Below are 24,626 nucleotides of genomic sequence, written 5' to 3'. Positions count from 1 at the left end.
CCATGGGAGGAAGGAGCAACTGCCTCAGGTCACAAGACGACAGACATTACTGCTCTGGTGCTGGTAGACCAGGAGAGAAGAACCAGGAGAGTTCTTTTCACTTTTGGGTATCTTGAGCCGCACAGGCAGCGAAATGATGCACTCATATACAGAACAGAGAGAAAAAAGGGAATTACAGGAGACGACATGCAGAGAGAGAGAGATAGGACACAATCACTGCAATCAGCTAAACAAGGCCTTCCTCTGTTTGCGGCCTAAGAAGTGCACTTGGAAACATTTACTCATTCTCCAAGAGGGTAAATGTCAATCTGCTTTGGGCTGGATTTAGGATCAGCAGCCCCGCTGGGGTTTGTTATGATTTCATTCAACAGTTAATCAGTAAATCTCAGAAATTTACATCCTCAACGTGTACTGCTTCACACACACACACACACACACACACACACACACACACACACACACACACACACACACACACAGACACACACACACACACTGTATAATAACAGAATCATAACAAAATCAAGCCTCATTTACACAGGGCCAAGTAAACAAATAGTGAAGGAGAAGTGTTTACAGTCAAAAGGGAAGTACTATGTTGATGGTTGTGGAACAAGTGTCTGAGCTTTTTGTTTTGTTTTGTTTTTTTCTATTTGAGATTTTAGATGAAATCCAACAAATCACTGTAAGCTGGTTTTACACAAACAAACAAAGCAATAATAAGGATTTATCTTCTGAGAGGGGAAAAAGTATGCTTGTCTGTTTGTGTAGGTGGGTGTGTGTGTGTATGTTTTGGGTTCAGAGGGGCAAAAGACATGATTGCGTGCGGACGCTTCCCTGCACCACTTCCTCTTCAGAAGTCCAGAGACATCACAGGCAGCTGTATTGATGTCTCTCACATGTGAACTACTGTAACACACACACACACACTCAATTTGGGGGTAGTCTGCTTCCGCAAAGCCAAACAAACAGCGGAACGTTCCAGTCAGTGCGGTTGCAGAGAAATAAGAGTGATAGAGGCACCAGAGATGTAGAATAAACGCTGTCTGAACAAGCACCAAGCTAAACCGGAGCAAAGCGCCAGCTCATGTCAAATTAACATTAAGGCTGGAAGGTGTGGAAACAGAACAGAACAGAAAACCGATACAGTGTGTGTGCATGCAAGCCGCCTCAGGCAGTGGGGGTGGATGCAGTAGCCAGATAAGGATGCCAAATCACAGTGCTGTCCTCAGTGGCGTGACACCAGGGGCAAAACAAACCAGCTGTTATGGGAATGTGCCCAGCATGGCCCAAATCTGAGCTTGGCTGTTACAGCTGAGTTATGGGCACAGAGGCCCTGCAATGGATACAAATAGACACTGTCTGTCTGCAGCTGGAAGACTCGCTCTCTCACACACTCAGTCACTAACATCCAGTGGTCCCACGCCCACATGCACACGCAAACAGTCAGACAAACACACAAAAAAAGGTAATTAAAAGAACATGTGCACGTATCCAGGCCATGAGATGACACATGCTGAATTTTCCTTGACAGATTACCATGAAAGTCATTTTAATAAAGGATGTCATCTGCAAGAATGCTCAGATGATTCCTACATCTGTTCAAGGGATGTTGATTATCAATCAACTGGCAGAAAATCTGACGGCATGCTTATGCTGTAATTGAGTGTGTAAGATCCAATTGTGACATAAAAAGTTCTAAAATAGTTCACCACACAGCTGACTGGAACAAAGGTTGTACTAACGATGCAATGAGCAAACAGGGCTCCTAAAACAACAGGCCATAGGCTTCTTTATGGCATATTATACCAGCATGTTGCTTGCATACTATAAAAGAGTTGCACCGCCGCTTGTTAGGAGAACAAGGGCTAGATTACTATTAGACGTGACACTCTGCATCTTTTCACAGAGAACTTAGTTAGAAGCACTTCGGGCTTCAGTGTCTGCCACTTTGACAGTAATAAGCAAATTTGATAAACAGGTTAAAAAGCTATGCAAGACAGTAAAATAACTGTTTTAGAAAATAAGGACATTGCCTACTCCTTAAGGCATGGCACACCTGTTACATCACTACAAAAACCAGCACTGAAAGTAATGGATGAAAAACAAATGAAACGGCACAACTGTATCATTCCCAAACCTCTAATTCTTTGTGCACATGTCACAAAAACAAACACCAACAGAACTGCCACTATAGGGGTCAGCAGGTGGTGACGGCAGGGTGGCACAATTCAAAACTACTTTCAGTCAGTCATCTTTGTTAGTGAAAATAAATATTTGAAATGTCCTACCAAAGCAAAAATGAAAACATGAGCTGATCTGAGAACGTTTGATGAAAACATGAAACACTGGCTCAAACAAAACCACCAATCATGCACTTGTGCACATACTTACTTACAGAGGAACACATACACATACATACACACTCATTAAGACTTTGTGCATGCATGCACATACACCCATAAACTCTATGCACATACGCATTTATTGCCATGAATTAGGCAACATACTCACATGCACACATAAATAGCACATGTAAATGTCACTATTTATTATGTATTCAGTTCGACTAATGTACTCTTGGTAATGATGATATGTTAGAAGAAGAAAAGCCAAACCAGGGACAGGGCTCGCAAATTAGCCTTGGCTAAAAATCCCATATGCAATACATCTGTATCATTTTATTGTAATCTGCTACAATTTTTTATGAATAAACTAATAAACAAACAATATTAATCCATCTCATTTCTTAACTCTGTCAATAATTTTACGATATACAGTACGATGGTGACAATGGCATCTTCCTTCATACAAGGATGGGCACTATATGCTCAGATATTAATAAAGAATAAATAAAGTATAGACACTACACGTGAGGGCAAATGTTTGGCTATGGCAGAAACTTTCAAGCATGAACCAGACTCTTGTTAAGCACCAATAAAAAAGCAATAGATTCCATTTAAAAAAGAAAAAACAGCCCAGACAATAAAATCTGAGAAACTGTAATCAGGTTTTCCAGAAGTTGTGCACATATTACATTTTAAATGACTAATAAGAGTTTGGGTAGTGGCCAGTCATGGTTTCTATGATGTGTCACAGATGACGTTTTCCGTAGATTCCCTTTGACCAGTAGATAAGATCAGGGTGGATGGAGAGGTGGAGAAAAGGGAAAAAAGGAGAAAAGAAAAAGAACAGTGGTAGGGCCAGTACTGCAACTTGTGGAATTCAAGTGCTGTGTGGAGAGAGCGTCCTGGACCAATGCCACAAATGGGCAGGTCAAAAGACTGCAAGAGAGAGAGGAAGCCATCTGATGCTCATAACCACTGCTCCACTGCTAAAGTTTGTTTTGTTAATCTTTTACTTGAATTAAGGATCGGATGATCCTCCGTGGGCGGAGAACTAAAACTGGAAATTGGGGGAAACTGTATATAGGTGTACACTCTATAGGGTAGCGACCCTGTGTTCCTCTGCACAAAAGGTGCACTAAACTTTTTGTGTTCAAGAGGGCGCAGAGAGGAGATGTAGAATGAATAAGAAAAGGCAAAAGGCCAGAGATGGAGCTGAGCAGCGGAGGTGGCTGTAGATTTGCTGAGGCCAAACGGATGGAGTACAGTGCCTGCAGTTATGAACAACATCTGCTGGCACACATCTACAGAACGAGGATAAACGCACACTTACATACTGAAGAATAAGTAAAAAAAAAAAAAGATTACAAATAAAATACCAGAAAGGTGGTCTCATGTTAACACAGTCACTGTTGCTTTTAAGACATTAGCTTCTCTCTGTCCAGCACTTTAGAAAGGACCACACTGTGCAGCTATTACACCAAGCCCAATTCTGTCCATTTGAAAACTTATGTTCAGTACGCTGCAGTTCAGAATGTCCCATAAATACCCACTGAGACTGGTCAGACAGTGGAACCACAAAAATGACATAAATGACTGTGAGAAAAAAAAAGTTTCGGACCAAAACCAACACCTGGGAGACATTATAGGTCAAACCAAGCAAACAAACTCTCTGTAAACCTAAATTAACAGTTCACACATGTGCTGCCACCTGAGGCATTAAAGAGCATTGCAGCTCACTGTGATGGATGCACACTATGATTTAACCATATCTATAATTAATGAAAGGGAACAACCACATGTACACAACATAAACTACAACTCTGTGTAGCATCCAAACTTTTTAAAGCCCATAATCTACTGAAACCTCGAACCATCTGCATTTAGTCTTATTGGACTTGGTATCACCTGCCTGCTCAGTATGTAATCACCAAATCTGGATGCAATAATGCAACATGAGTCGGTCCCAGTGGGAAAGGCACTCCAGCAGTCTCCCACTACTGGGATTAAGCCAAACAATAGTGTTGACATGTTGTCTGTGCAAAGTCTTTCCACTTTGCTTCAATGTGAACACTTGTAGTTACTGTTGTTAGTGTAAACTTTGCAAAACCCCGTGTGGGAGCGCTGGTTTGTTGATGCTGGTGAAAAGACAGGAGTTGGTGGAGAAATAATGGGAAGTGAATTGTTTTTGTAGCTGTCATTAACATGCGCTGCGGCAGCACGTTAACACAGGAAGCAAAGAAAATCTAATTACATCAGAATCGCATTTTGGTTCACATTTAGGAAACTCATTTGAATGAGCGGGTCAGCGGGAGGAAGGAACACCATCGAAGCACATTCACAATTCACACAGCGGCGGACAGCAGTGACGTCTCAATCCTATGAGGGCATGTGGTGACAAGCCATCCACTACCTTAACATGTCCTACAACCTATTGAGAGGGATTTCTTTGACATTTCCCTCAAGACTAAAGGGATAATCCCCTTTATAACTCGATGTACCTGATATGGCCTTGGTCCTCAACAGTCTATTTAACCCTCAAGAGAGTTCAACAAAACAACTTCATTTAGAGAGCAGCTAGAGGGGCTCTCCAGTCTGACAAAAGGCCTTTACGTACTACGACGAGTCAGGAAATCAGTATTATATGTGTCAAAGAAAGGAGGTCAGCGCATGGGTGATGGATCGGAGGGAGATGAGGGCTCCACAGAAGAGCAGAGGGGACATTTTTTGGGACTTACTGAGTTTTGTTAGTCACCACGGGCATGGAAATGTCCTCGCTCATGTAGTCCAGCTCATCAGTTAAGCTGTTGGCGCGGGAGATGTTGATGGAGGTGCTGTTACTGTGATTCTTCTTTACTGCAAAGAGCAGAGAGGACAGACTTGACTTCAAGTGCACTCATATGGGGCTGCTAAACTGCATGCAAGTTTAAATCTGCTTAATTTATACTGGGGAGTTTTTATTATTCATTCATTTTGATTGGAAAGAAAAAAATGCTACAGTTACATAACTTTGCAGTTAACAGATACCAAATAGAAGTTCAATTAAATATTGATGAACATAATTTTGCTTCCCTAAGGAGCTATTTCACATCACAGAAAAATGAATTTCTTTTATTAAGCTGAAAAGTAGTTTTTTAAATTTCAAGACAAAGACAAAGTCGAGGTGCAAGGCAAAATGAGAAGTGCAGATATGTATTTAACTGTGAGCTCGTGTGAAAAACAGGCACAGTGAAACAGAAAAATACCTGGAGAGGCAGGGCAGCTCAGAGTGAAAGACGACCAAGAATGATGAGGAGGGCCTGATGGCAAGAAAATAAGATGAAGTAGGAAAAAAGAAAAACAGGCAAAGGAATAAAGTTGAAACAAACATTACATTAACATTTAAGAGGTTTTTAAGAGGATGCAATGCTTCTATATCTGAGGAATGACTTAAGGGTGGAATTATCTTATGTCTGCTGGGATAAAGCATTTAAATTGCATATTTTTGAAGTATTTATATGTGGAAACTGAAATTGCAGTGCTCCAGTTCAACAGTGCAGTCAGCTGGCTGCTGGCTCGGCTAAAAACAACAGCAAAGAACAACATGTGTAGCTGGGTCTTGACCTGCAGTCAGACGGTCAGACGTGAGTTTGACAAGCCTCTCCTCCAAACCACCAGGCCTCCATTGTGATAAAGAATGGAGGCAAATCTGTGCCCAAGAACAGAATGACCATTCCAATTCAAGCAAAATCCATTCAGCCTCTCTTGCACTCCATCATCGAGTTTGTTTAACATTGTCCAATCCGGAAGCAGAGACAGCAATTGAGAGAGAGAGAAGAAGAGAAAAGAGAGAAAGAGAGAGGGGGGGGGGTAACCAGAGCTAACAAGAGCCACCTTTAGCCTCAACTTCAGCTCACCAAAGGATACGTGAACTGGCTTATCGGCTACACAAACAGGATAAGGGTTTATTAACATGTAGTTTATCTGGCCCATCAGTGCAAACGTGTTTGGTTGGGAGAGTATGAGCAAAGAGCAGGAGAGGTGGAAAGAATAAGTGCAGAGCAAAGGGACAGACAGAGAGAGAGAGAGAGAATGGGAGAGAGAGAGAGAGAGGGAGGAAGAGAGAGAGAGAGGGAGAGAGGAGGAGGGAGGGAGAGAGAGAGAGACAGGGAGAAAGGGGGAGAGAGAGAGAGGGAGAGTGACAGAAGGGGAGGGAGAGAGTTGAAGTGAGAAAGAGGGGGAGAGGGAGAGGGAGAGGGAGAGGGGGGAGAGAGAGAGAGAGTTGGAGTGAGACAGAGAGAGGGGGAGAGAGAGAGTGAGAGAGGTAAAGACAGGGGGGGGGGAAAGGTACAGACAGAGAGAGAGGGGGAAGGAGGGAAAGGGGAAAAGAGAGAGGGGGGAGAGAGAGAGAGAGAGAGCGAGCGAAAGGTACAGACAGAGAGAGAGGGGGAAGGAGGGAAAGGGGAAAAGAGAGAGGGGGGAGAGAGAGAGAAAGGTACAGACAGAGAGAGAGGGGAAGGGAGGGAAAGGGGAAGAGAGAGAGGGGGGAGGAACAGACAGACAGAGAGAGAGAGAGAGAGAGAGAGAGAGAGGGCGCTCCATTGAGAGACTCTCACAGACAGGGAGGTGGGTGCGGCCAGACAGATAAGTGAAGCGATAAGCCGGACACTGACTAAATCAAACAATGACCAGTTTATTTCTGACCACTGGAGCTCCACAATGGCCGCTTATCAACTCCACACCCCCTCACTTTGGTGTCCCAGTCTAGGTCCCCACAGTCCCCTGGGCCCCTGTCCATTCCTAGCCGGGCCAGCCCTGTTCCTCACCCGTGGTGTTGGCAGGGCACCCAGTAAAGAAAACAGGCCAGGTCAACTCAGGACCAGTGTCTGACTCTCTCTGCTTGGCTCTGGTTTGGTCCGGTTGGGGACAAAGGCCCAGCCAGCCAGCGAGTCTAATTAAAATACTGTCTGGGCCACATTAAAAAGGCAGGCTAGCTAATGATTAACACAGAGGAGTTTTTAATAGGAGAAAAAGAAGTACTTAACCAGCGAATGGGGCCACTTGTTTGACAGTGCAGTGAACACATATACACTACATACTCACCCTTTGAGTTTGTAGTTTTGACAAAGAATAACACGAATATAAAAGAGTCTTTATTGCCGTTTTCTTGTCATCTGGATTTTGGGACGATTAATCCCTTTAACAGGTTTATGAAATGGAAACTTGAGGGAGCTGCCATGAGACCAAGCGTGCATTGAGATATTGTGATGTAACAAAATGTCAGATGGGGGGGGTTAGGAGGAGTTAGGAGGACTCACCTGGTTGTCTGATCATTCTGATGACTCCTGCAAAGAAAGGAGGAAATGTGGTTAATATGGGACTGCTGGTGCGTGCAACAGTTTGAGCAGAAATGACACATCCTTCCAACTAATGTAATCAGCGATCTAGCTCTATCAGCTCCTGCTTTGCAACACAACAGCATTTCTGCACAATCATTTCCTCCTTCATTGACAGGGACCATACGTTTGATGTCTGTCATCAGCATGTAGCAGCTAGAGAGCCTGGTACTTCCAACAGGAACCAGTGGAGACCAAAAGCAGAGCTAAAATAGAGTCAATATTGGACTTACATTTGCTAGGTGGCCAGAAAAACAACTCTAAATGAATGCTAATGTTGCTAACTTAAATGTGATAATATGTCAACGCTAAGTCCACAACTATCCATTGCTCCCAAGTGGAAAAATCAGGTATTTCGGGTTTGAAAAGGAAGAGATAATACCAGTGACAACAGCAAAAAGCACCCAAACTGCATTACCAAGCAACTTATACTGGTCGACTCATAAACTCCAACAAATCTAAATCAATCTAGCATGTATTTCATAAAACTACTAACAAAACATTTGCATCTCTTTGCTCATTTTTAATGAATCCAGCAGCCCAGCACCACGTTGGAACTGTGACGTTAACACAATAAATAAAATAGCAGCAGCAGCCCTGTTAACATTGCAGATGTCTACTTTATGGATGGCTCTGAAGCGGAGATCATACAGTCCCACGCTGTTTCAACTCGACACATTATCATTAATGACAGCAGGCTGTAGGCTTCTTTACATGGTTGTATGCCATCCACAGCTTGGCTAATTATTTTTTCCACTCCATAGTCACAGCACAAGTACTTATTTATTAGTGTTTATTTACTGAATATACAAGCAAAACATTAAAATCATTAGAGCACACACTGCATGCATGCTGACATGTGTAAATAAGAGAATGAATACTGGATAAAATGTGGGATAAAAGTGCTTTGACTTTGATTTGATTGCTTTTTCCACATGAACTTGAGACATGTGTTCTCCTTCATTATCTAAGATCCACCCAATTAAGCAGGAAACTAAACAACTTTTCCCCTCATAAGTGGTTGTTCTTCTAGTGATGGGCTCCCTTTATGTCAAGTTTATGCCACTCCAGCTCCTTTTATGATTCTACGCTTTGACAGGAAAAACTCATAAAGTGCATTTATTAACCTGGAGTCTGGGTCAATTCATTTGGCGGGGATGTCTTTTAACGCAGGAAGTAAACCACCGCCCCCTTGACCAACCAGCCATTAATCATATACTGTGTGTATAGACGTGCATTGAAAAAAACAAAATACAGTTTATATTGTGATGTACGAGTGCTGACAACAATTAGGAACCACTAAATTATTTGAAATCAACACCATCATTTTGCTTTTTCAGCCTGATGACGAAAAGAAAACACAACTTTGGAAGCTTTGGAGTGACTGCAGCAATATTGGTAAACTGCAAGTGGCATGACAAGAAGTTCCCACTTGTAACCTTGACAAGCCCGTATTTTAAAGTTTTTCCACTTAGGCCCAGTGTGAGTGTCTGTGGCCAGCAAAGGGGACAAGTGAAGCAGTAAAGAGCTTGTAACCATGACCTCTAATCACCACTGAGACTGTAATAGCTTCCATCTGGCCTACTGAAGACACCTGGCAGCCATCTTGGGTCTAAGGGGATCAGGATAGGACCTCTGTTTACTGTGTGAAAATGAGAAACCAGCACATAACAACTCCTCCCATAACATGTAATGGTCTCCACTGTTTGTATGAACTGAGAGAACCGAACTGCAAGAGGTTAGGTCTAAAAGCCACATTAGGCTTGTCTGTTCTGTGATTACTTTTTACTTCAAGTTGGAACAACAGTGCCAAAATGACAATGACAGAATGTTGAATATGAGTAAGAGTCTACAGCCTTGCTCGCCGCCCTGTGAGGCTGCACTTATACTAATTAGCACCAAACACAAAGAACAGCTGACGACAATGCCATTGGATTTACAGGTATTTGGTCGCTAACCTGGACAAATTTTGACCTGATGGTGGCGCTAAATGGAAACTTGAAGACCCCTCCAATGAAAATCAAGTTTTTCACCATGTCGGCTGTCCATGTGGTGTTTTTTAAAATGCTACAGGACATATCAGAAGCAAAATAAGTGGTCAATGCCATAGCTGAGCAAAAACAAAAATGTGGATTCAGACAGCCACAGTATCATAAGCACCCAATCCTGTCGAATTGTGGCGCTTTATATATCAATAGTATAATCCTACATCAGCGGGCACCCAACAGAGTACAGAGTGACCACACTTTCAAGAAGCCACCATTCTGGGTTCACCGTCTTTAGTCATTCATTGCCATCAGATCTATGTGAGACAGTAAAAATTCTAGTTTCTAGCTTTGACTCTACTAGTCTTAATGTGTAAAAATATGTAAGCACAGTATTAGATTTGTTAAGCTGGCGACAGAATTATCTTAGTTTTATCTATCTCAGTTTATCTACAGTATTTATTTTCACAGCCATTCAAAAAAAGGATGACAAACTCGTGCCAACACAAAAGTACAAGCTGACAGCTAATATTTATAAAGCAAGAGCCATAAAAATAATCATGGAGGGGTTTTTTCTGGCCAATTAAATGCACTGAATGCAAAAACACATCAAACTTTTACTGAAATAATGGACTTCCAAGGCCTTTAAGGCAGCATGACATCATTTCAGGGCCCTCAACGCACATTATTTCATCTAACAAAATTGTATTAACAGGAACAGAAAAAAAGTCAGTTTCATTACTGCAGTAATTCACTTCGTCAAACGTCCTCCGCATGACACAGGCTTCACTGCCAGCTGGCCTCCAACGGTATTAAAATGGCAAAGATAACTTCACAGCGATATTCAGCGCAATTCAAAAACACCTTCTTCAAAGAGCAGGGCATTCTGAGGTGTCAAGCTTTGAATTAAAAAAATCTGTTATTAGGAGCTCCAAAATGAAGTCAGTTTAATCAAGCAGTAATAAAACAGGGCTCAGTGCTTTCATGTGTAATCCTGGCTAGTTGACTTGCCTGGGACGGACTTGTTGGAAGAAAGGCAATTTATCGAGGTTAGCTGAGTTTCTTTGAAAAACATGCACTAAAATTAGCAAGCGGCACTAAGCCTTGATATGTACTCGATAACAGTTTTGACACCGTACATAACAGTAACATATGAGCAGTGCTCGTTCCAGTATATTACCTTCTGTTCGCTCTTCCTGGAAAAACGAGACGTCCTTCTTCTCCACAGAGTCATCAATGTGATCGTAGGTGATCTGGGGGATCGATAAAGCCCTCTCTGAGGCCACAACCATAGAGCCATTACCTCTGGCCTTCAACCTCCTCTTGGGCCCCCTTTTCTGCCGGAGGAAACATCAACCCAGTTAATAAGGAAGAAGTGTTTCACTGTTGTTATGACAGACTCTAATCACAATTAGTAGGGTCTTCAAAGAGCCACTATGATTTGCAGAGTTGAACCAATTCTGCAAACCAAATGTTTGCCAGCAAGCTTCTGTCACAGTTCTGGATCCAGGCGGGGTCTCCCTTTCCAAATCCATAAAGTCTTAGAAAGGCTCTTTTTTTTTTGGCCCCTCAGAGGCAAAAGTATTTTAGGAGATGCAACAAAAAAGCTGCATGAGTCACAGGAGCATGCAAGCCCCTCTACCACAATAACAAGGTTTGTAGTTCGTCAGTGACTCGATCTGTAAGGCCTCAGAAAACGAGCCATTCCTGTTCGGATTAAGTGTTGCCTATAATATTTGCTTCTGGTGTTTCTTTGTATATTATTTGACAGGCTCCTCATGTTTCAGCCAATAGTATTGTAGAGGCATGATCAACCAGCAAAAGCATTTAAAACAGGCCGAAGACACATTTTTGTAACCTGAAGCTAATGCATGTTGTGCACATCAATGAAAAATGCTGGTTAGTTAAGTTTTTCTGCTGCTCACAATTTGGCTCACTTCCAATGGTGTATGCTTGCGGTTTGGGATTAAATCATTTACACTCTATTTAAAATGCACATCTTTCGTATTAATCTAAGGTTGCAACGTTAGAGCTATAGCTGTTCAAAGCGCTGGCCAGTTAGAGATATAATACACTTGAATATGTTTCAGTTGTTCAACATTGTCCAGTAAATTAAATAAATATTTTCTGAACACTAAGTTAACTTATCCAGCCGTTTGAGGCAGCTGTTAAAAAGACATGCTATGCCAAAAAACACTGAAATGCCAAAACACATGATTTTCTCTTTGAACCTGTGGAGATCACATGTTGTTATACATCATAATCCCACCAAATTTTGTGATTGCATGCTGGTGATGTCAGATGTTTAATCTCAGTTTCTTTGAGTGAGCTCATAGCTATGTGCTCTATGAGTCAGTGGGTTTCTGAGGACCTGAATGGTGCCTCCAGTCCAATCCTTAGACCCACTGACCCACGCCAACGTCATGGACGTGGCCTTTATAGAAACTCAATTATTTGGACTCAGTGGATCAGACTTTGGCATTGACAATTGGCCAGCAGTTCAATCCAAATACCCAAGGTCTGAATGACTCATTAGCAGAGAGAGTGAGAGAGGGTGGTGGTGGTGGGTGTCATAAGGCTGACAGAGGGAAAAGAGAGAAAGACGGAAGGACGGGGGAAAAAACTGTAACAGACACTAAGTTTAATAGAGAGGAAGATAAAGAAACAGAGACTGATGGAGTTAGATATAAAGAGGAGAGGGAGAAAAAACGCCATGAACGAGAATGACGAGGGCACAGAGGGGCAGAGGAAAAGTGTTGTTGAAGAAGAACGAAGAATGAAATGAAGTCCGTTAAACAGAGAAGAAACGGGAGAGGAATTGCGAACGACAGGGGGAAGAAAGGGGCGACAGAGGAAAGTCAGAGGAGAAAAGTCACATGCTGAAAAGAGCGGAAGCTGCCTCCATTCTCCCCAATACATGTGGGTTCAATGCTACACAAAGATTTTTTTGTTGTTGTTCTACTAGACAAAGGTTTACTCCCATGAGAAAGGCGGCAGTGACATCATCTCAACTGACTGAGTCTTTGTCCGGCGGAGACAAAGGCCTCGAGTCATCCTGGTGGAGTCAGGCCTTGGGGGAGGGAGGGGGGGTGGGGTTCTGCCGTGTGTGCGCGCATTTGTGTGTTTTGTGTGTCCTTCCACGTGCGTGTGTATGTTTGTGGGAACTTAACTTGCCCTTTTATGCTGTATGGCCTTGGCACAACATAGCTAATATTGTTGTGAAAGGTGAACTGCACAAGGAGACAATACAGCGTGGGCCGGACTTATGCAAATCCGCCCCGCGGTATCACAGTCCGACGGCTTTCTCTGACAACGCTCTTTTGTAGACTTGTTGATGTTCCGCATCTCAAGTTCAAAGAAGTCTTTCAAATGTCAACCGAAAAAGACAATGTTGCTCTCGTACACGAAAAATACCACATATGCGTGTTGTCATTTCAAAATGAGTCATCTGAGTCAGGAGAAAATTAGCAAATAAACGGTCACAGGAGCAAAGTGTTTAAAAACTGGGTGGTGATATTTTTCTGGATGGGGTTTCACCTTTACTGGATAGATCAAAGTAAAGAGACAATAAACAGTGGAAGATTAAGAGAGATTCGGGAAAATGTCCCTGAATGAATCAAAACCCAAAACATCAAAGACACACTTCATATTTTAGGGATGTAAAACAGCGTCAAAAGGAAACTGAGGTCAAATTTATTGCAACTAAAAACTACACAAAACATGAACTTGGCTTTGAATTTACGTTGAACTGGATAATTACCGATATGTTCAGTTTCCGGATGTTAGGGCTGAAGTTGTCAGATTCCACCACGGTGACAGCCTCTGGAGTTAGAACATACATTTTCCACGTAGCAGCACAGCCGCCTGGTTTCTCTGCTGCATAGCACCTCCAGAGCGTCTGAGGAGGAGATCCACATAACCTGTCATAATTGTCCCATTTTTCTGTATACAAACTGTGGTTGGCAAATAAATCATTTTTCCATAATATCTCTATATATGTGCTTCCTTCTAATTGTATTAGTTTCTATTTGTACTAGTATAGTCACATGTAAAGCATTTTGAATTGCACTAACTCGTGACAGGTGTGATACAAATCAAGCTGATTGATTGATATTCAAAAATACTTTATTCTTTATGCAGGCGGTTCCGCTCTCTTCATGGTATCGTCACACCAAGCGGATATTTGCAGTATTTTGTCATTGTGTTGTCACAGGTGTCTGCCCTGTGCTTGTGTCTCACTGTGTTCAGCGTAATTGTAATCCTTGTAATGGTTAGCTTTTGGCACAACATGGCTGCTTGTTCATCTACCATTTCACTCTTGGCAAGTGGGACGCAGCTCACCTTTTCCATGGCTCAGTAGGAATTTGCAGACAACAAATACTGTTACTTATTTTCTCTGTTCAGGTTCCAGTGTTTCCTGAAGCTTACACTGGCGGGATGTGGAAAGTGCACGTTTGCACCTTGAAAAAATAAGGATCAGACTGAGGAGATTTTGCAACCATGTTCACAGTCCTGTACAAACTGTGGTATAGAGGTCATGTGTCGTCTGTTCAATAATTGATGGACTGTGTTTGACCTGGTTTTTCACGTATACCTTCTGAATTACTACACCACATATTTCAAAGCCAAGATGCGTCCACTCGATGCTGGAGTGTACCTGGATGAGGCAGGCTGCAGCAGGGATCTGTCTGTTGAAGTGCTTCTGTCTCTGCTTCTGTTGGACTTTCAGGGCAAACCCAGAGCCCAGGATACCCTGATCGGAAAGAATTAGGTTGGCCTGTATCTGTATCTATATTAAAGCTGGAACACTTAGATGAAGATGCAGAATAAATTCTAATTTCTTACCATTATTTTGGTAAGTATGACAAAAAATAACAAGTAAGACAAAAATAAGTCTAACTGTGCTTCACCACACAGGGTAATGTCTAAACGGAAAATTGAAAACAGGAGTCAAACATGTTGTAATAAGATTGGGAGTAAATGACACAAAATAAGCTTACTAAGTCCTGACAGCTCGGAAATTTCAGATGAAAATAATATTTACAGCAGGCAGAGCGAAGAAGGAGATGGCGAAGACGCTGAAGCAGGAGGCGATGGCCTTGCCGATCCACGTTTGAGGGATTTTGTCTCCATAGCCGATAGTGGTGACAGTCACCTGAAGACAGAGAGTGGATGAAGTTCCTCTTATTATAAGAAGATTGCAAATACATGTGTTACAGCTCTCTGAAACAAGCAAACACAGCACCTTCACTGATTCAAGAGAGCTCAGAACATCTGGGCCTGGTGTGATTTTAGCCAAATTAAAGATACACAAATTGCAGGTTGAGGCAGGAAACTAGAGGGCGTCTGTTCTTTATGTCTCTCAAAAATAAGTCTGCTCATGAAATTCAGTGTTAAAGCAATAATTGACAAAGTCAGCCAAGTAACGAGAAACTCTTTTATTACCCAGGTGAACCTCACTAATACAATTTAATATAAATGCACAGTTTTACAAGTAAACCTTTATTCAGAGAGATATCAAAAATCCCTCTCATTTTCATCGAGCTGCAGATGTAATGAATATGTCAGTCAGTGCAGCACTCTCTAAGCTTTACCACAGCAGTCTATAACAGGAGTCAGACAATAAAGACAAAGTTCATCAGCAGTTCTGGCCTTGCTCCACAACTGTCAGCGATGGCAGGAGCGTTTTGAGGTTCTTGCTCCTCAAAGGGAGTAAGATTCCCGCCACTAATCCTCAGTGAGTGTAGGAATTTGCCGGGGTGAGGGGGGGGGAAACAAATACCTCTTGCATTTGCATGTACACCCACTCTGAAAGCCGAGCCAATTCTGACACATTCAGAACACACTTGGCTTACTGTGGGTGTCTATGGAGTATCGCCGCGTGAGCCGCCGCCGAGCGCTAACACAAAGCGGCTGATGTAAGGTGAGATACTTAAAAGGGCTTTTGGAGCAAAAAAGAAGGAGCAGGGGCGGGAAGGGCGGGTGGGTGTATGTTGGGGGTGGGTGGAGTGGTGGGGGGATTAATCCCTCATCCACAAATCCGATGACTAAACAATGTCCTCCTGACCATCAGAGGGGAATGGTCTACTGAAAAACACTCCTCTCATTCAGATTGTAGGGTGTGTGGCAAAAACCTCCTCATGTCTACACAAAGGTCACAAGCCTGGACTTTGAATATGTGTAAGTGTGTGTGTGTGCATGTATATCTGTTTATATGCAGACTAATCTGCATTCATATGTACTGTATGTGTGAGTACAGCCAATTTAAATTGTGCATAAGCACCACAACTACAAAATGGCAAGTTTAGCACCATCAGCTTTCATTTTCTCAGTCACACTGAGTCCTAGTTAAAGCTAGAAAAGGTTGTTAAAATCAAAAAGCCAATACCTAACCATCAGCAACTGGCAAATGAAGGAGAGATGCGGGAAAGGTAAGACAGAGAGAAAGAAAGAGAGAGAGAGAGAGAAGGGGATATGAATCATGGCATTGGCTTGTCCTCCAGCTGTGCCCTGCACCTGCACATCCGAATGTGGAAATCATGCCAAGAAAAGGAATACACGCTGGGAGAGCTTAGCATTCTCCAATCAGCACAATCTCATTTCAATAGGCACACACACACACACACACACACAAACACGCTAACACTCACAAACCTGACCAAACCTATTGTAACCGCATATCAGGACTCTCAAGTTTACAGTCTCAGAAAAACAAAAAGGTGCAAATCCCCAGCCGTGATTCTCTTCTCAACATTGTGAACAGAGCAACACAAATAACAGCTTTTCTTCAACTTTCCAAAGAGCAGTGAGGAGCAATGTGACCCCTCCAACCCTCGTTACATAAAGGTAGTAATCCCACAATTAAAGTTTTAATTAAGGGAACTGACACTTTATATTGGTGCTCTAAAAGTTCTTTGAGCCAAAGAGCCCAGAGGTGAATGGTTTATTACCGTCTCTTTGTGGCACGCTGATCCCCTGCACAAGGCTGCCATAGGTTTCTCATTACTCTGCGCTTTCAATTCAAATGTTTAATTAACTGCTCTGGAAACCTGAGCCTCCGTACAGAGGGAAATAAGCAAAACCAGCTTTGCGCACGGAAAACATCAACACACCTGCCACTGTGTTAAGTGTCGCTGCAACACATGCATGCTACACGAGGAGGTGATGAGGAGAATAAAAACACAAGGAGGTTAATAATTGGTCTAACCAGGGTGGCCAGCCATCTCCATATCTGGTTAAGACCCCACTTGTGAGAGCATTGTGCAGATTATTTGTAACAGCTCTTTAGAGAGAAAAAGCCTTTTTCATGTACATGTGATGTGGCCTTTCAGGTATGTAAGCTATGTTGGGAAATTCATTCAAGGAGCCAAGTAATATATGCATTGCAAAAAAAAAACAAAATTAGAAAACGTTCTCGTGCAAACATGCAGAGACGAGTACAAAAACATCAGTGAAGGGCTTGCTTCTCTTGTATAATGTGCTTCTATTGTCTAGTTCAGCTGCCTTACCACGCCCCACCACAGGGCATCGGCGTAGCTGGAGAAGCCCGTCTTGCCCTCCTCATCCACAGCATCCTTCTCCGCCAAGTAGACAAAGTAGGAGGAAAAGATCAGGCCCAGGAAGCCGATGTACAGAGTGGTGATCAGCTCCTAAAAAACACATCAAGTCGACCAAAGATGATACCATGAAAATACTGAATGGAAGACTATACACAGATCATACCTGACCATTTGTATCACTATTCACTATTTTATGGCCATAAATGGCTTTGTCCAATGATTCAGCCCCATGTTGCAGCAGACCCATGTCTTTCAATGCTGATTGTGCCTCACTACATACTTTTTCCTGTATATGGGACATATTGATGGAAACCAAGACTAAATCTGGGCTGCAAAAATGTTGAAAATATTTGCTTCATAAGGGCATTAACATCATGGCCTAATTCTTGAATTTTGCGTTAGGGAGCTAGGATGGAGACATCAGCATTACTCCAAACTACATCTACTGTGTGTTTTAAATCAACACACAGACACCAACCTTCCTCCTACTGTATAACATAAGAGGTGTCAACTTTATTGAGCCTAAACCATTTTGATTCTCAATACAATACAACAGGTGCAAGTTTCAATTTTGGTCCTCAAAGGGAAGCGTGTTAGAGGTTGATGTGAAATAGGACCATAGTTAGACATACTGTAAATGATGAGAAATTGTTTACAGAGTCTTTTACAGGGTCAGCCCCATATTGTTTAACAGGCAGATTACTTAGCAGAGGTCAATAAATGCAAAAGTAAATGAAGAAAATGTGAAAAGAATGAGTGTCTAAACCTACAGAGCTTTATTAGAGAACTTCACCTTCATTCATAAAACCAGAGTTACAATGTGTAACCATCGTCTTGTATGTGATATTATGTATTTTACTGTATATACAGGTAAAATGTTTCCTCCTTCAAATGTTTTGACCAAGCATGTTAGTACCTTCGTTTACATGCAAATGTCAATACTGCTAAATGAAGCATTGAAAGGAAATGCTATTCTGAGCACACTTAGTTTTAGTCGGTTCCTTTCCACCGACTTACTGACACTGAAGGCAAGATCTTAAAGGCAATATATTCCACTAAACAGAGCATGTCATCTGATAAAGTGGTCATCTGACAGCAGGGAGATGGCAACAAATCAAATCAGGCGCATCTTGGTTTCATCTTACGTTTATTTGCTTGACCTTTGCACACAATCCTCACTGATCAGTCCTGTTCTTCTTATGCATCAAAGAGACGTGAATGTCAGGTTTGACTATAGCCAAAGAACAGGAATTCAGAACAGGGATTAAGAAAAGAACATTACATCCTCTGACTTCATTGTGTAGCAGCCTGAGAAAATGCTAAAACGAGTGTACAAGGATACAGTGAACAAAAGTCAAGGCAACCTAGACAATCCCTCTTCTTCTCCTTATAAAGCCAGGTCTGCTGTGGCTTCTGTGTGCACGCGTGTATGTATTTCTGACTTGGATTTGTTGTAATAAGTAGTAAATCACAGCAGGACCAAGAAGGCGGACACAGGAGCCGTTTTTCTTTACTCTTCTAATCTAATATGTGATAAAAAATAGTTATATATAAGTATAGTTATAATAGTTATATACAGATTAGCAGACAGATAACCAAGATTCTCAGGGTTTGCATAAAAACCCTCAATTAACAGCTTTCACCTGAACACTTTCAACCTACCTGCCGATGAATAAAGACTACAGATCCCAGCAGCCTCCACGTCCCCCCCTGTCGATCCACATGGAGCATTCGCAGGATTTGGAGGAAACGGATGCCCCTGTGACACACAACACCCCCCCATCCGTCTCATTATCTTCCAAGCCCTGTCCGGCTATTAGCAAATAATAAAATGCAAAACAAAAGAGTCCCTCTACCTGATGGCTGATGTGGCAAACACTTGGCCATTGGACCCTACACCGAGCACAATGATTGAGGCGATAACCACTATCAAATCTGTGAGAAAGAGAGACAGAGTTAGAAAATCAGGGTTACAATCACATCAGTTTCAGTGAAACCTTGTACTAAAGTGAAGCATGACATTGATGTAAGTTGTTTATCTACAAGAACAATCATGACATCCGTTGTATTAAATAGGAGCAAAGGAAAATGCCAGGTGCACCTATGATTGATATGGGCTTCCTGATAAAGCGGAGGCGTCCTTTGATGCCTGCATATTTGCTGCGACAGCCTGCAGACCACAGCCGGACCACATACTCCGTGCCAAAGAACAGCACCAGCACAATCTCCTGTGGGGCACAATGCAAACACAGAGCAAGGGTTACATTAATCCACTGCTCCACAGACAGTAATTGTGAAACACACACAGGACGAGAGGATGTGACAGGAGATAAGGTATCATTTCCAAACGCATTGATAACACAGTGCCGCGCATTAGGACTAATCTAAAAGCATTAAGGCCATTATAATCAATCACCAAGATTTAAGATATGATATGAGTGGGTAACGACAGGTGTGTGAGACAGAGAAAGAGAGACACCGAGGTGGTCTAATAGTGCTGAGATCACCGAACCACCCAGGTGGAAAGATGGAGGTTGATAACATGGCTGATGACAGCTCATATTGAGACAGGGTCAATGGCTAAGTGATTGAAGCCACAGGATGAAATGCCATCACACTGCTGCCTGACAGATAAGAAGGCTAAATAATCAACTTTAGATCTTGTTACAATTATAAACCCTTCTGCAAAACTGAAAAAGACCGTTTACAAAACTTATTATGAAAAAATTAAAAACAAGGGCTTGATTTGGAGTTATAATTATATGCACCTGCATATCTGCTGAGGTTGCTGCTTTTAAATTGTGTTCCAATATGTGCATATGTGCATTTGTTTTTCCATTATGTGCATACATGTGTGCCTCTGTGAATTAATTAAGCCTGTCTGACGGAGATCGTTTTCCTGGCCACCGTGCATGCATAATATTTAGCCACCGTACTGTCTGTTAAAACCTAAGGCCATGTGGGTGGCCATCTCATTGATTGCTTGAACTGGCTGCTCCCTGGCCACCCCTTGTATGAAACTTAATACCACGAGCCCTGCTGCAATAACACAGCACCACAGAGCCCCAAAACAATGACCTGCCAGTCAAAGCAGACACTATTCTGGAGGGCAAAAGTGTCGCTCTACTATCAGCACATCAAGAAAAAGCACTGATGTGTGCATTTAGTGATACTTTTGCAACAGTACTGTGGAAAAGAACTTTAATTCCAACCACAGGCCTCCATCAGGGTCACGCTAGTGATGGGGCAGACAAATGGAGAGGTCCTTTTTGCTGCTGTCGGAATTTTCACTTTGCCCATTTTCATTAATTAACCATGTTTACATCTTTAGATTTTGCGCTTGAGTCGTCCCGCCTGGGATTCCTATACCCCTTATTCATCTCCATGAATTGCTCATTTTCTGTCACTGAGTTAAAGACAAAGAGAGCGAAAGATAAAGAGGCAGAAGTGAAGACAGAGACAGGCAGAAATGGTTCAGTAAGTCTCTATATCGTAGCCTGATAATTAGGCCAAATTACCATTTGGTTTCAGTTCATTCATTCAGATTTGAATCACTGAACAAATCAAAGATCTGGGCAGGCATTCAGAGGTCTGGGACCACGCTACCTATAACATCCATTTCAGTTGAACTTGACCAGTCAGCCATAGCCTTATTGTTTGTGTAGGAAAGTAAAAGACTATGTTTAAAGTTCCTGTTGCTTTGTCTATATAACGCTGTGTAATCCATGGACAGTTCTGACTGAAAGATGCTAACTTTGCTAGCACATGATCTTATATCAGCACATATATTTCATGTTCTTTGTATTATGAATTATACTGAGTTCAGTATATTACTGACAAACAAGTTAGTAATTCTGACATCTGGGTAACATTTGAAAGTCAAAGGTACTCATGATTTTGGGGAATTTGAAGGGATTAGTCATAATAATTCCATAAAATGGGTCACCCAGATGTTGGGGTGTTTTGAATGTGTATCAGAAACTGGCAACTACGTGTTTACTGAAAACAGCCTGCGCTGCGATAATCTCGTCAAGCCAGACGAGGATGAAGCTCATTGAAAGAGCCGTTTGGGAATTACAGTATCAGACGAAAATGTGATTAGATTGCTTCATCTGTGTGCCCCACTACAAGGGAGGTGCACGCATGCACACTCAAACACACACACACACACACACAGACACACACACACACATAACCATTACCACTACTTTTGTAACACTAACCCTTAGCCTAACTTGACCTACATCTAACTTTACCCCAACCTTAACCCAAGTCTTCTCCCTAAAATTGAATGATTTACATTATATGGACACGCACGCACACACACACACACACGCACGCACACACACACACACACACACAAAGTCACACTTTTCCAACTCATGTGTGGTATACAGTACAAAGTAACAGCCATGTTATTCCAGGTAATAATGTCAGTCCCATTTAAACTACACATGCTAAACTACACATTCACAGAGGTGAATTATTTATGGATGATTTAAAGATATGAGCGAGCATCGAATCACATGACTGAAGTATTGCATCTCAACAACCAGTTTAGTCCCTGTGAGGTCCTTTTCATGTGGTTTTGTTATGGACATTATGGTGAACTGTAAACATCAGCACACTGTTGTTTCATTAATTTTGCATCACTGGCATAATGACTGTAAACAAATAAATCACTTGTAGGAGCAAAAACAGCTGTTACTGCTCCCACAGGTGTCACTCAAAATGAGATTTGCCATAAAACTTTTTACACTCTCTCGCCAACCCTCGCATTAGATTGCAATGTTTCTCGTAGTGGACATGGTCTGATGGTGCCACTCCATAAAAGGTCAGAAGGTCACCAAAACCTCTTGATTTGATAAATAAATGCAGTAAATTTCATCGATATCCAACCACTTCATCCACAGTCCTTACGGCACTGGGTCACTCATTCACCACTCTATATATACAGGACACTCAATAGTGAGCAGCAAATTCAGATATCCGGGACTTATCGTGACGCACCACCACAGACAGCTGTTGAGCTGTAATTTAAATAAATCTATAAAATCCGCAACAGCAACAGTACTTTTTCAGGGCACTATTTTACGGATAAATTTACACACTCAGAATACAGCAAATGTAATGCACTTTATAGTCAACAGGGAGTGATTTCAGACACAGCCCAAGAAAATATTAAAAGGCAGCTGTTATCTACTGATTAAATGCCCGTTATTGGAGCATTTTCTGTAAAGATTCTTCATAGAATATAGTTTTTCTTTGATCAGCTTACTGTTAACCAAGCTAGCTTCTTTGCAGGAAATCTATACTTTTGTGAATTCGGGTCTATTGTTACTGTACTCATTCAAAATGTTACAAAGTGTACAGTGACTGTGGTCTAACTTTGGTCTATGGAACGTCGTCTTTTTCTCATTTGCAATTACTATCATTATTATTTTTTTTGTTTGTTTGTTTGTTCAAAGCTGTTTTCACACTTTCACAACTGCATCCAGTAAAATCCCCACAGGCTGGGAGTGTGTGTTTAGCTGCACAGCTGTACACCGACACACATATTGAAGGCAGAGGAATAGCTGTGAAATACATATTGAAATTTTAAAATATGTGATAAACAAGAGCTGAGCACAAGAGAGGGTGAAGAGGAGATTTATACGACGTGTGTGTGTGTGTGTGTGTGTGTGCGCACATGCTTCTGTGCCTCCAGCTCAGGCTGGCCAGCTTTACTTTGGCAGCTGCCCTGAAGGCCAAATATCCTCAAGGACTAATGTCCCCTCTGCCTTCCAAAACAAGCAGCCTGTGATTCACGGATGTCAGCTAACCCTGAACTTTCTAAGTATAGCTACTACCACCACTATATGCCACCATGACACCGCTTACAGAGCTCCACCCCCTCAAACACACGTACGCACACACACACTGGCACAAGTGCACGTATGCATACACACACAAGATAAGGTATTATCTTATCTCACAATTAATATTGAACTAAAACCATGCATTACAAATACACACACAAACAGACACACACACACACACACACACACAACCAGGTGTACAAATAGGCCAGGTTCAACATTTCAAGACTAAAGACTAACAATAATTTGTGTGAAGAATTTTTTTTATTTCTCTCTTTGTCTTTATGGGGCTGATTCCCGCTGGTTTCTTGAGTAATGAAGCAACAGAAAAAACTGTGGAAGGAGGAGAGAGAGGCAGAAAAAGAGGCCGACAGAGAGGGAAAGAGAGTTAGGGATAATGATAGAGAGTATTTGGCTCTTCCTGCGTAAAAATAAATGAATAACCGCGATAGTAGGTCTTCAAAGGGCACTGGCCAAAAGTTTACAGAACACAGTGTCCACTCTGTCCTCTGTTTACCCCCGGGACTCAGGAGGTGGTACATGTGTGTAGTTTGCGATTGTGTGCGCCTGTGTATGTCTGCGTACGTGCAGCCTTTGTGTAAATGTCTGTGCAAACTGTGTGCGAGTTCGCAGTAGCTACATGTGTATTTATATTCACAGTGTGCGAGCGAGAGACGGATGATGCAAGCTCTTTGTAGAGTTTCCAAACTGCAGCCATAATTTTCTCTACCTGTTGTAAGCCCTGGATTTATTGCATCACTTAGGAGTCTTAATAGCCTAATAAGCCACAAAAAAGTCAATTTACCAGCAAGTATCAGCAAGCACAGTCTGTGTGGAGCCAAATGATTCTGCACAACTGGTGTCATCACAATAGGTTAAAATACACTGGCTCCTGACCATTCCCATGCAAACAATGTGCAGCATGTACATGTTGCGGACTGTAAAGGGCTTTGGATGAATGCAACACAAGCTGGCAGGTGTTTTGTGGGATTTGCAATAACAGAGAGAGATTATTCTTTTAGAGCTTTGCAGTATCTTTGGACTGAGGTGTAAGATGGCGGGTAAAATCCCTCCCAGCCAAGATCTTCTGTCTCCATCATGTGGATACAGGAGGGTACTGCAGCGAAGCTATAATACTTTTAGGCAAGCCACCTGTCACTCTTCTGTTCCCTCTCTCAAAGAAAACATGTATCAGTTTTATTAATGAGAAAAAAAGGTTTGTTCCACAAGAAAACTGAACCACTAAAATTCTAAACAATTTAACAATTTATGCTGAAATAAATCAGAAAAAAGTTTTGTTTTTTTTGCTTGATAATTAACTTTACATTCAATCTATTATTATATTTGCACATTTTATGCCGATTAACTAACTGGCTAACCAATTAATTGATCAATTTTGTCAACGACTACAATCACACATGTGTTTTTAAAGGCCCTACACATCGATGGTCCAGTCACACAGGTATTTGGCTGTCTTGCATGATAGCTCACTGCCATCAGTGTG

The 24,626-nt window shown here is 42.0% G+C and overlaps 1 protein-coding gene across 1 annotated transcript in view; it reads right to left on the bottom strand.

Annotated features, from left to right (window-relative positions):
• kcnq1.2 (potassium voltage-gated channel, KQT-like subfamily, member 1.2) overlaps positions 1–24,626 on the bottom strand; it is a 159,718-nt gene that overhangs the window by 121,875 nt on the left and 13,217 nt on the right. Inside the window, exons 3-13 of the mRNA XM_041939608.1 lie at positions 19,366–19,492; positions 19,121–19,199; positions 18,927–19,023; positions 17,214–17,354; positions 14,750–14,860; positions 14,363–14,458; positions 13,466–13,603; positions 10,886–11,042; positions 7,643–7,669; positions 5,591–5,644; positions 5,084–5,201 (exon numbers count right to left, since the gene is read on the bottom strand). Of these exons, the coding sequence (XP_041795542.1) occupies positions 5,084–5,201; positions 5,591–5,644; positions 7,643–7,669; positions 10,886–11,042; positions 13,466–13,603; positions 14,363–14,458; positions 14,750–14,860; positions 17,214–17,354; positions 18,927–19,023; positions 19,121–19,199; positions 19,366–19,492 (1,145 nt within the window). The remainder of the gene's footprint in view (positions 1–5,083; positions 5,202–5,590; positions 5,645–7,642; positions 7,670–10,885; positions 11,043–13,465; positions 13,604–14,362; positions 14,459–14,749; positions 14,861–17,213; positions 17,355–18,926; positions 19,024–19,120; positions 19,200–19,365; positions 19,493–24,626) is intronic.

The sequence above is a fragment of the Chelmon rostratus genome, chromosome 6, assembly GCF_017976325.1.
Source record: "Chelmon rostratus isolate fCheRos1 chromosome 6, fCheRos1.pri, whole genome shotgun sequence".
Lineage (NCBI taxonomy): Eukaryota > Metazoa > Chordata > Actinopteri > Chaetodontiformes > Chaetodontidae > Chelmon > Chelmon rostratus.
This window is presented reverse-complemented; position numbering and strand designations above follow the sequence as displayed.